Source organism: Lotus japonicus, chromosome 1 (genome assembly GCF_012489685.1).
Source record: "Lotus japonicus ecotype B-129 chromosome 1, LjGifu_v1.2".
Classification (NCBI taxonomy): Eukaryota; Viridiplantae; Streptophyta; class Magnoliopsida; order Fabales; family Fabaceae; genus Lotus; species Lotus japonicus.
Genome location: NC_080041.1, coordinates 131,107,648 through 131,120,622, shown reverse-complemented (window position 1 = coordinate 131,120,622; position 12,975 = coordinate 131,107,648). Strand labels below are relative to the sequence as shown.

Below are 12,975 nucleotides of genomic sequence, written 5' to 3'. Positions count from 1 at the left end.
TGGTAGGGCAGCTCGAAGAAACTCTCCGATGGCGGTGAAATGTCCATGATTCTGCATGATGTACGACATTAAAAGTAAAAACACTCATCCAAATGTAAAGAATAGATCCCCTTCCATAAAAAAAAACAATATAATGACCCTTATATTAATTTTAAATAAAACATTCAACCATATATAAGTATAACAATAGATCCCTTCATTTTCAAAATAAAAATAGATCTTCTAGTGTTTTTTAAAATGAAAGCATTGTTAAAGAAAACTACTCTTAAAAATTTGTCTAATCATTTAAATTGAAATTTTTTAACCTTAACACCAAAAACAAAGAATTTGTATTTAACTACATATTTTTTTAATTGAAGATAGAAATTTAAAAATAAAATAAACGAAGAATTTGTTTCTATTTGCACCACCTACACTAAATTAAAAATAATTATTCTTTTATTTTATTTTTAAATTTCTATCTTCAATTAAAAAATATTTTATTTTCTTTGATTTTATAAAAACATTTTTTTCTTTGATTTTTATAAAATTTCAGTTTTTTTTTTTTTGATTTTATAAAAATGTTTTTTCATCTATTATTTGTATTTAACTTATTTCATTTATTTTATTATTTTTTCTTTGATTTTTATAAAAATATTTTTTTCAGTTTTTTTTATTTTCAATTAATTGTATTTAATTTATTTTTTTTATTTTTTTACTTTTTGACTTAATTGCACTTTTGCCCCCTGATCTTTCACCTTTGTGCGATTTACCTCCATTTTTTTATTTTATTTTTATTTTTATTTCTGATATGGGGTGTGGTTAGTAAAAGGGAGGGTGAAAATAGCAACCGCCGTTAGTAATTGGACGGCTAACTAACGGAAGGGCCTAAATCGCACATATTAATAGAAGAGGGAGGGAATTCGCTCATTTTAAAGATGAGGGAGGTAAATCGCACAAAGGTGAAAGATCAGGGAGCAAAAGTGCAATTAAGCCTAAAAATTATCTCAACTGTTTTTTTGAAACCACATGCTCTAAATCAAAATAAAAGATTCAATGCAATTTAGATGAAGATGTATGAAATGAACAAGCACAATCATGTTGAAGAGGCTTTTGAGCCCTTTGTAATTTCTGCTCCTTACTTTTACAAAGCTTGGTTAAACTTTCATCATGTCCTTCTTCCTCAACAAGAATCAAATAACACAAACCAAGCTTCTCTTCATCTTCCATCACCAACACCATTTGATCCTTCTTTCCATAGCTATGACTAACCACTATTCTTCACCTCATGAATCCATCTCCAAATAACCATTTCCTCAACCACACCAAACCAGAACCTCCCATTTCAACACTCAAAACATAACCTCCCACTTCACCATTGAAGGAAAAGATGAAAGGAAGAACAAAAACCCCAACATCACGCACCACGCAGAACCCAAACCACCATGCTATTAAGCCACATCTTAAAAACCCCCAATTTTCCCTATCACACCAATCAGAGAAGAAGATGAAAGAAAACACCACAACTGTCATAACCATCTCTCGGTCACCTTGGTTCTGATGTCTTCACTGTTTCCCTCTCCCCATCGCCGTAGCCAGCTCCATTGTCGCCGCAAGGGTCGCCCCAGCGCTCCATGACATCGTCCTCACCGAGTCTCCATTGCCCCACCTCCTCGAACGCCGCCGTGTGTTCCAGCCAACTCCGTCGTCCCTCTCTCTCTACCTCTGTCGTCGTTCCTCTCTCTCTCTATCTCCGTCGTTGTCCCTCTCTCTCTATCTCCGTCGTTGTCCCTCTCTCTTTATCTTCGTCGTCGGCTTCTCTCTCTTGCGTTTCTGAAGATTAGGTTTCTGAAGAACCCCAACCCCACCATCACCTGCAACCGATCGCAAGAAAGGCACCGCCATTGGCAAAGGATCTGGGTTCTTTTCGCGATTTGGGGTTGCTGGGTTTCAGAAGATAAAGAAGAAGATGTGGGAGGTAGATGAACGCGAGAAAAGAAGAGGAATGGGTGAGGAGAAGAGGAACGGAGAAGAGAAGAGAAGAAGAAGATGAACGCAATTGAGGGACAGAGAGGAGATGCAGAAGAAGATCAGCATATGAGATGGGTAGAGGAGAAGCTCTAAATCAAAATAATTCTCAATTTTTTTTCTTTATTTTTTAATTCATTTTAAACGAAATATTCTGTTAGTTTCTCACGAAAGTGTAACGGAAAACCAATTTTGCAACCAGGTGTAAACTTCAGGGATGGTTTTTGCTAATTTTAAAGTTTGGGGACGATTTTCGCATGAAGGCCAAAGTTGGGGGACCAAAAATGCAATTAAGCCTTTTTTTTATAAAAATACGGATAATATTTTTTTTAGTACTAAGTTATGGATATTGTCATTTTCTATTCAATATTACCTCCTATATTAGTATATATTTATTTTTAAATAACTATATTAAATTATAGTGGTAATATCGGTTGGACCACGGTTCAAGTACGGTTGAACCTTTGAACCTTGAACCAGTGCCCTCACTGGTTTGATTACCGATCCGGTTTTAATAACTTTGGTAATGACTTCAATAGTCAATACTCATTAGTTCCAACAAAGAAAAATATGCTTCCACAGGAAGAAAAAATAAATTCCAACAAAAGTTTGCATTACACTACCGTTTAATATTTACATACTTCACTACTACTGAAAGAGGCGGAAGCATATGCTATCCAGCCATTCCAACCCTGTTGTGCTGTTTCAAAACAATATATACATAGCAGCTAGCTTGGTTTGAGTCAAAAAAAAGAAGGGAAAACTGCTGGATGCATACATAGTCATTGCCTCAAAAGAGCAAAAAGACCAACCCACCATTAACTAGAGTAAGTAGAATTACTTGGATTCACCAGTTGGTAAATCTAGTTCTGAAAAATAAGTATCCCATTCCTGTAAGGACTCCTCGGGTGCTTTTCCAGTCATTACTTCCCAAGTCATTTTAAGAGCTAAGCCAAGTTCTGCACTCACAATTGAGTTATCTGTCTCAGGCTGTGAAGGTACAGAATAATCACCACACTGACTAGTTGGCTTGTTTACTTGCTTCATATCTTGTGCGTTCTTCTGTTTATTGTTTTCCTCCTCCTTGTGTTTTTCCTTGTTCTTCTTGCTTTCCTCCATATATGGCTACGTGAAAAGTAATCAGAAGTGGAGAATTTCAAGCAAACACATAAGGGTGTTAAAAGGCAAAAAAAAGGGATAAATGTTTTAAGAATATCAGATATGATGTCAATTTCATTATTTCAATTTACCTGTTTCTCAATCTCAGACATGTTCTTCCATGTGTCAATAGCCATGCGTAGGAATCTCGTGCGATCTAAGGAGTCCTCACTACAAGCTCTCAATCGAGCACATTCCTGCTTGACGAATATCTGATATGCAGTCCTTCGTCCTGTTGGAGCACCTCCGCGTTTCTTCCTTCCTTTGTCATTTGAAGGTGCCGGTTGAAGCACTGGCTCTACATATCCACCCTCAGCTGTAAGTTGCAAACCAATGTAATTCATAATTACCTCAAATTCATAATCAGTACTCCTGTAGTACATACTCCATCGTCTTAAAGCATATCATCTGACTTTTATTGTTAGTTTATCCTGATTTTGATTTTTTTCTAAAATTTAAAAATGAGGATGACTCTCTCAGATTGTGAGGGATGTACTGAATCTTGAGTACTCCGAGAGTACTGACAATTAATTTACTCGTAACTAAGTAATATATTGGGATGAGTTTAAAAATTGGTCATGTAAAATTCCCCTAGTTACCAAAAAAAAAATCATCTATTCTCCTACCTAGGATTTGAAAAGTATGCAGATAAGTACACATATGCAGCCAAACCTGTCTTCTGGGAAGAGTAGTCCTTGCACATTGTCACCCTCTGAACATTTTCCTTATCCATTAATTGAGTTAAATTCCGCTTCCTCTTAAGTGGACCTTTGGGAAAAGGTGAGGTTGTGGATAAAACAGAAGGACTCATTCAGGTCAGGTTAAAAGTCATCATAAAACCAAAATGCACCAACAATCTCATACAATAAAGATACTGAAAGGTCTTCTCTTATGTCCAAGCAGTAAAGATTGATTATAATCATCTATGTAGAAACTACAAAGAAACTACATAAAAAATGTGTGAAATTAATCACCATACTGAATCAATATATTTAGTTAATAAAATAGCTTCAAATTGGACTAGCTCTTAGATTAACCTTTGGTGCTGGCTTGCTTTGTAGGACACCTGTAGAAGTACAATTGCTCGAATTCGTAAAGAAGATTTGCATAGAGCATTTCAACTTGAGCAGATAACTTTGCATTACTTCCTTCTAATTTTAGTGCAGAGACCACTTCACCCCATTTCTTTTCTTGGTCAACCTGAAAACATTTAAGAAAATCCATAGTAATGATCCTAAATTTGAACATCCCAGATAGATATCTGACAACAACAACAACAACAAAAGTCTTATATCACTAAGTGAGGGGACAAACTTATCTAATGATATACAAAAATACAAAAAATCAAAAATTAAATTTACCATGAATATAGATTATAGACTCTTGAATAAATTGGATGAACAAACTTGATATGCACATAATATACCTGATGATATCCTCCTCTTTTGGTCACCTCCAAGTAAAACAGGTACAAGTCATTCAAACTGCCAAGTACAATTGGAATACAACATTATTCATATAATCCATTTTATGAATCACATCTTTCTTGTGAATTAGTTCATATATATATGTGTGTGTGTGTGTGTGTATTAAATATTTCATATTGAATTTTAACTCATTCTGTTTTTGCATAGCAAAGAGAAAAGAGGAACACATAAGAACACACATTATTCCATCATACGAATGCTATTAGAATTTGAGTTAGACCTAACTCTACTCCCAAAGTTAGCTTAGAGATGAGAATTGTTCTACCCTTTAGGAGGCCTGTCTTAGTCATACTTATATGTGGAGCTTGAAATTTGCAGGTATGAACATCTGTCAGCAGAGATATGCATCTCTGCGGATGACCCATATATACAGTGCGGAACCATGGGGACTAGGTCATGCCATAGTGACCCCCAAAATGATACTTTTCTTTACCAATACCAAAATTATACATGTACCGCACCACCCTCTTTAGGCTTAGCACCACCCTCTTCCGGAGTCTGCCTCCGCCACTACATATATAAATAGCCTCCAATAAACAATCTAGTACATGCTCTAATACCATCTTAGAATTTGGGTTAGGTTTAACTCTATCCTAGAAGATAACTTCAAGGTAAGGGTTGTTCTACCATTTATAAAGATTATCTTAGCCATTTCTCGAGTGAATTAGTCAATTTGGACTTCTCAACAAATGATTTGCTAGCAACACAAGGCAATGCATCTCACTTAGAGTAAGGAAAACCATTAGCTAAACCGGAAGCGCCAACACAAAAAGGAGAAAACTTTCTTTGCAAGCAATTTACTAGGAACCAAACAGAGCAGTATAAAGAAAATGTCAATAAAGACCCTCCCATCTTCAAACTAAGGGCAAAACAGAGAAATGGGAAGCACGTTTTGTGTAGTGGACTGGAAACTCACATTAAACTCAGTCCAGAAGACTCCAACAACGCAGTGAGATTCTTGTAGAAGCACTCTGAGTCATGGGTTTTATCTGATGGAAGCACCGTCCTCTTCTCCACGCTTTGCATGTTTGAGAGGGCACCTAAACTAAACTAAGCCCTTAACCTCAAACACGATCATACAAACCTATTTCAATTTTCTTGCTGGAAAATGTGTGGAATCGATTGTGTGTTTTAGTGCGAGGAAAGGGATATGGACACAAAGAGAGGCCATATGCCTATGCGACAGCTACACTCTGCTCAAGCGTACGTGGCAGTGTAACCTTTTACTTTTTTCCAATCATGTAAAAAAAATAGTTAAAAGGGTTATTTACAAATTACAAGAATAAAACTTGGTGTTAGTCTAATCGAGTATGATAGAATCTCGTACTTGACAAGCTGTAGGTTTAGGGCTCGTTTGGTGGTCAGGATAGGATATGATAGGATATGATATGTGAATAGGATATCAACAGGATAGGATAAGAGCAGGATAGACTCTTATCATATCCTGTGTTTGAGGTGCACATGATAATGACAGGATATGATAAGGAAAAATATATCAGATTTATATTTGAATAAAAAGTACATTTAAAATTGATCATTCTATTAAATTTAATTTCTTTACATTTTCATGAATGAGTCTATATTTTAAAATAAATAAAATTAATTTAAATTTTATTAATTAGCCTATTTTATTGTTTTGATGATACCCTATATTTTAAATAAAATTATGCAGTTAACCGATTGGTTTTCACTTAGCTGTGACACGTGATAATTAACAATAAAAGTTAACTAAATTAAGAATATTATTATTTGAAAAGTAATTTATATTTGAATTATAAATTATTATATAAGTAGATAAGTAGTTTTAAATAATAGGAGATGAAAATAAAAAATTAATCTATTACTATTAAAAAATCAATATTTGTAATCAATGTTTTTCACTTAGTTGTGACACGTGATAAACAATAAAAATTAACTAAATTAAAAATATTATTATTTCAAAAATACTTTATATTTAAATTATTATATAAGTAGATAAATAATTTTTAAATAATAGGAGATGAAAATATTAAATTAGTCTATTATTATTAATAAATCAATATTTGTAAGTGAGTAGTCTATTTTTACTATTTATGAATAATAATTTTATTTATTTTTTATTTTAGTTAAATTAATATTTTTATATTTATTAATTAATATTATTATAAATTATAAATTATATAATATTAAAATAAATTAATTTGGAGTTAAGATACTGAAAGAAAATATATAACTGGTATCCTATCCTGCTCTATCCTAGCTCCCCCCTCAGGATAACTTTTACACATGATTGACAGGATAAGATAGAAGACAGGATAGTATTATCATATCCTGCTGGTGCAACAAACAACAGATAACAACAGGATATGATTATTATCCTGTCCTATCCTATCCTATCCTGGTCACCAAACGGGCCCTTAAACTCTAATTAGTTTTGGGGTGTGGCAAATGTAATCTTGTGTAAGTGTTCTTTAAGACGGATAACTTTCTTTGTTTTGGACCAGTGATTTATATAACCTTTATTAAAAATAATAATATATTTCTTTTGGTCATATCACGAGTTTGGGAGGTGTTACACAATAAAGTGAGAAGTTGAGCTCTGGAGTACTTTGACTCAAATTGCCAATGTCATGCACATATAAGAATAATGATTTCTAATCGAGGCAATATCTACTATCACTGAACTAGTATTAGTTATGTCTTAACATGTTTCTACCATAAAGAGTCTTTATAACCTACCTTCTAACCTCTCTCTCAGCTTAGCTTACTTGAACGTGAAGTGTCTTGTAAGTGTCCACCTTCAATGCCAATGTGATCACTGGACCAAAGAAAACAGAGTACTTCAATGGAGAAATAGTTCAATGAAGTACCCTTTCTACACTGCCACACGACCTTACTCGGGTATAGTAATTTCTTACCAAAAATATTAGCATTGTTTGTAATAAACAACATTCTCATTCATCTCTACTATGGCTAACACAAGAAGGCAACAAAGCCCAAGAAGGAATACATGTCACGCTTAATAAAGAGTCCAACAAAACGATGATCACATGGAAGATATTGACTAACCGCAGTCATAACCTCAACCAATCCTATAAAATGATGATTTGTGAATTGATGTAAACCTTTGCGATGAACTCATAAGCGTTGAATTATTACCGCAGCCAAAACCTCAACCAATCCTATAAAATGATGATCTGTGTATTGATGTAAACATTTGCGATGAACTCATAAGCGTTGAATTATTTCTTCGATTTAACTTTTAGGATTAAATACACTTTTAATCCTCTTACTTTAATTCTGGGTGATTTTAATCACCTTAATTTCAATTTCAACTTCTCAATTTAAGTTACATTTATTGAGTAAGGATAATTCCATAGCTTAAACTAAAATCCACGACCCTTCATATGTATGCTAGCACAAAATCCTTGCAACCAAAGGCTTTCAACGGATGCTAGGTTTTTTTTTTATAATGTTCGGGGCTAAAAGCCCAAAGACAACACTAAACAACTCTAGAAACAAAGGTACCTACAACATCATTCCTAAGGAGAGGAAGAAGAGAACTGAGCACATGTTCACTATCAAAGCAGAACTCTTGAACACTATATGTCCAACGGATGCTAACTCCATTAGGAATGAAAATATCAAATGATTATCTTTCAATGAAACTGATATACACTATAGTTCATACAAATATGACTTAGAAAAATAAAACTCTAAACTTAAGGATTATTTTCAATCATGTAACACATCAACTTTCACTTAGATTAGCGTTGATGATATTATCAAAATTGGTTTCAAATTGTATTGTCATTTCTAATAGAGAGATTTGATTACAACATTAGATAAAACATATAGATTAAAATTGATAAATTGAAAGCAAGATGCTTAAGATCACCCAAAGCTAAAAGTAAAAGGAATAAATTAAAATAGAGGGACTAAAATTGTTCTGTACTAGGGCAAGCTTGCGTAAGAGAAAGACAAAAAGTAAACCCTAGCAGAGCACTAAAATAGCAAAACTACCATAAAAGTAATATTCTCATTAATGCTGAAAAAGTTGGTTTCGTACAAGTGGATGACCTCCCCTTTTATAGAGGGGGTGGTCATGACATGGACCTTTACTATATTTGGGCCTGACAATCAGGGCCCAAATCCCTGTACATATAAGACAAATCTAAAGGAATCTTCCAGCTGGCTTGTGGACCCATCATCTAAGGGAGGGCAATGAAGCTCGTTGTGTCGCACTTCCCGCCATGACTAGCTTCAAAGGCTTATTGTTCATTTTGGGCGGGACATAAAGTAAAATTACCCAAAATTAAGAGTAAAAGTACTAAAAATGCATTTAATTTATAGTTTCCATGTAAATACCCCAGTGCTTGTATAATAGGTATGGAAATAGGGAGAATGATGGAATATATAAGAAAATGACGGACATGTATGTTTTGAGAAAATATTTTATATTTTATTTTTTAGTTTTTGAAAATAGTTTTCACTTTCAACTTTCAAATATTTAAAATTTAGGAAACATGTTTATTTAACTTTTTCATACATTTTCACCACCACCATCAATGTCATTGTCACAATTGCCACCACAATCACTACCATCGCCATGATCATTGTTATCGTTGTCACCACCAACCTCCACCATCGTTGTTGCTACCGCCAACACTGGCACCACTGCTTTCAATAATTTTTCATTTTCACCGAAAATGAAAATGTCTTTTTCTTAAAATTTATTTTGATCATATTTTAGAAATATCAACCAAATATCTTTTCAGCTTTATTTATTGTTTTCTTTGAAAATAAAAATAAAAAATAGACAAACTAAACAGGGTTGAAGTCCCCGAGTGATAGCTTAAGTAGTAAGAGCTAGGAGACATGTGGGTTGGATGGAGGAGGTTCAGGGATCAATCTTTGGCGGGTGCAATTTATCTTTCTAATATAAAAAAAAAACAGGGTTGAAGATTTTTTTCTTCTTTGGAAAACTAATAGGGTTGAAGATTTTAGGAATGTATTTTTATTTCATGTCTTTATTTGTATTTTTAAATATAAATTAATTTCAATCTTAATTGTATTTTATATTTCTAAAACTTGTACACGGAAAATTCTAAAAGTATTTTTTTATTCTAACTATTTTCTTTGCAAAATTAAAAAAAAATTAATTTTATAATTAAAACGAAAACAAAAAACAACTAATGGGCCTCCAACTTTTGACTTTTTGCTCCCAACAAAGGAACCTATTATGCTCGTCCGACACTACAAACAAAAAGCATGACCCATCCCCAACTTTGTCCGTACGTGCTCTCCACCTCACTCCAAAATCAACTTTGCAAAGCCACAAACTCACTCTCTCCATTCATTAGAAAACAATCAAATCATGTATATAGCCTTACCTCACATCAAAAAAGAAAATAATTGCTTTATTAAGATCGGAAAATTAATGTTTTATAAATTGTTTTTAAAGTTTAAACAAACTCAATTTAAGGTGATGGATGGACTGACCCCACTGTTTGTTGGTATGTTTGTTAAACACTAATGATTTGGTAAAGATTGTCCATATATACGAATTCAAGTACCAACCTTACTTATGGCTTATGAAGAGGTTTTTTTTTTTTTTTTTTGACGTTCATATGAAGAGGTTGATCATTAGGTGCCATAGGTAATTTTGGTCTGAATAATAAATTTCTTTTTTTTGGTGCTAAGGAAAGAAAACGACAACAACAAAAAGAAACAGAAACACAAAGGCAAACTAACTAATCCCTCTATCCGAAGCGAGGAACGACAGCACCGCCGGAGGAGGTGAGTCGAAGTAGACGAAAGGACAGTGGGAGCCATGGGCTAGATTAGCGAGCTTATCAGCCACGGAGTTGCAGTAGCGAGGAGCCACTAGCAGCGAAACTTCCCAATCCAGGCTAAGGAGCTGAAGCGAAGCAGCAATCTCAGGGGAGTAGACCGGCAAAGCCCCTGCCCCTTTGTTCTGGAGAACGGAGATAGCAGACCCACAATCCGATTCACAAAGAACTCGACGGTAGCCCTTTTGCCAACACAGAGAGAGACCTTGCTTTATCGCTGAGAGCTCAGCAAGGAGGGGATCACCATGTCCAGTCTTGGACATGAACCCAAGGAGCCAAGCACCAGCCGGGTCGCGAACTACTCCGCCAGCCGAGCACAAGGAGGACGACGGAATGCAACTACCGCCAGGCCGCTGGCATCCCCGTGCGCTGCAAAATTGATGATGTCGCAAGGGAGACCTGAATATCCTGAAGGGACGTAGCGATAGACCGCTGCACATGGTGAATAGACCAAGGAGTTTGCTCAAAGACAACATTGTTCCTCCAGCGCCAAATCCACCAAAGGTGGGTGAGGAACGCCGCACTCCGCGTATGAGTCACCAAGAAACGCAGCCACTCCACATGACCGGAGAGGAAGAACCTAGGGGACAGGGGCAGCCTAGCATGAAGCCAGACCTGGCGCGCCTGAGAGCAATCCCGTAAACAGTGAAGAACGTCCTCTTCTAACAACAACAACAACAATAAATAAATAGGTATGACTGTTTTTTATATGAATATATGCATCTCACAGCTCTGTACGTAGAATTGAACTTACAATAAGAAGAAAGAAAAGATAATGATAAATGATAGATACGCGTTTGCTGATAATGAAATGAATTGAACTTATACACAGGTAATGAGCAATCTTCATTTAAAAAAAGAAGAAGAGTAATCTTTGTCCATTTCTGTAACCAACTTCCATTATATTATAAAACACAACACAACTTTAATTGCGGATACAAAGAGATCATCGCAATCTTCTTTTTCTTTTCTTTCCCCCACTTAAGCATTAAGCAACGACCATTATTTAAAGATTTTTATTATACCCACCAATTACTTCATTCATTAAAAGCTACCTAGGTTAGCTTTTAATAATGCTTTTATATTCACAATTCACATAAAATAATTGAACAATCGTACGTATTCTTTCATTTTGATCAAACAATTTATAAATACAGCTGGGTTGTAAGCTACTTGAAAAATAACAACTAGCTGTAATAATTTTGTAACATACAGTCATATACGATATGCATAATCTTGAATACTACATGTTCCTTTCATTCACTTTCATCACGAGTCTAGATTCTGATTCTTAGAATGTTAATCTTAAACAAATTTTCTCTTTTTCGGGCTTAGATATCTGCCTATGGATATAGACGAACTTTTCTTTGTGATATTAAGAAAATAGTACACAAATATATGTCTTTTTTTGGGTGGAATTGGATTTGATAGGATCGATACCAATTTAAGCATATTGCGTATTTCTTCGTACACCAGTTAAGGAGATCCTTGAATTCCAATATATGGATGCTGAATCCTCAAGCAGATATGCTTCTAATTCAGGCAGTCGATATCCCATGGTTGGTTACCCAAATTTTATGAAATTTTAGCTAAATTCTTTAATTTTTGTTACATCAAATCAACTTTGAGTTATCCTGTTCTAAAATGTCAAGATCAATTTGTAACTTTAAGTATAGAAAATTTGATCGGTTGGATCTTATCCATAACAGAAATTCTATACATCTATACACGTATATTGCTCTAACGGTTAATCATTCTCCCGATAATTTTTGGAATACTTGACAAGTCAGCCAGTCATACACCTGCTTTTTTCTTCTTTTATCTTGTAAGAACTTTTTTCCTGGTTTTAATACCCATGAGTTGACCCAAATATGGAAGGACTAGTCATGATCTACTACGTTTAGCCCTTAGATCAAGCAACGACTACACCACCACAATGAAGGAAGCAAATGCGGAACTCTAGATTAGACAACATATAAACCGATGTAGTATCAATTGTAAAGACACACTGAATATTCAACTAACTGACAGTGGAGGTTTGTCAGACCGAACACCTTTACTTTCTAGATTTCCCCCAAATAATGACGCTCATTGTGATATATGGTAATATTTTCCTAGGCCTCATCATTGAACCTGCAACTTCATGGTAACAAACCATGGTGCAATTGCTCGCTACGGAGGGGGCCAAACGATCCCCTCTTTTTAAAGGAGGAAAATCAAAGAACACACTTAGAGATCTAATGGCTACGCTACACCCTCCCCTTTAGAGACAATTGTATAGCGGCAATAGCACTACGAGTACCATTTCATGTGCAAAATTGCAAATGTTTTCGCAATTGGAAGTTAGTCGTTAACAAGTTCATTTCCAGCGGCCATTAGTGACAAAAGCCATAAAAGTTTCACTTGCGCGGTAAATTTCATGCCTCCCTCTATTTTTTCTCCGCGAAGTCATTTCTCTTCCCCGCGCCCACTCTCTTTTCCTTCATTTTCGC

General features: G+C 34.9%; 1 protein-coding gene across 2 annotated transcripts; it reads right to left on the bottom strand.

The window, feature by feature from the left end:
• Positions 1-2,589: 2,589 nt before the first annotated feature.
• LOC130732695 (putative high mobility group B protein 11) lies at positions 2,590-5,781 on the bottom strand. 2 transcript variants are annotated; one of them, XM_057584691.1, is made up of 6 exons: positions 5,569-5,781; positions 4,592-4,649; positions 4,203-4,365; positions 3,838-3,933; positions 3,258-3,481; positions 2,591-3,132 (listed from the first exon to the last, which is right to left on the bottom strand). In XM_057584691.1, the coding sequence occupies exons 1-6, from the start codon at positions 5,676-5,678 to the stop codon at positions 2,845-2,847; spliced, it is 939 nt and encodes a 312-aa protein (XP_057440674.1). In that variant the 5' UTR covers positions 5,679-5,781; the 3' UTR covers positions 2,591-2,844. The 2 variants fall into 2 exon arrangements, with proteins under 2 accessions (XP_057440675.1, XP_057440674.1); XM_057584692.1 differs by lacking the exon at positions 3,838-3,933 and having other exon boundaries at positions 2,590-3,132.
• Positions 5,782-12,975: the final 7,194 nt, after the last annotated feature.

What these genes read in the sequence shown, in the direction of transcription:
- LOC130732695 (XM_057584691.1), bottom strand. Translation starts at nt 5,678, where the DNA reads ATGCAAAGCGTGGAGAAGAGGACGGTGCTTCCATCAGATAAAACCCAT. An exon ending in CTACTCTTCCCAGAAGACAG is followed by an intron (nt 3,482 to 3,837) that starts GTTTGGCTGCAT and finishes TGCAACTTACAG; the next exon opens with CTGAGGGTGGATATGTAGAG. An exon ending in TGTCTGAGATTGAGAAACAG is followed by an intron (nt 3,133 to 3,257) that starts GTAAATTGAAAT and finishes CTTTTCACGTAG; the next exon opens with CCATATATGGAGGAAAGCAA.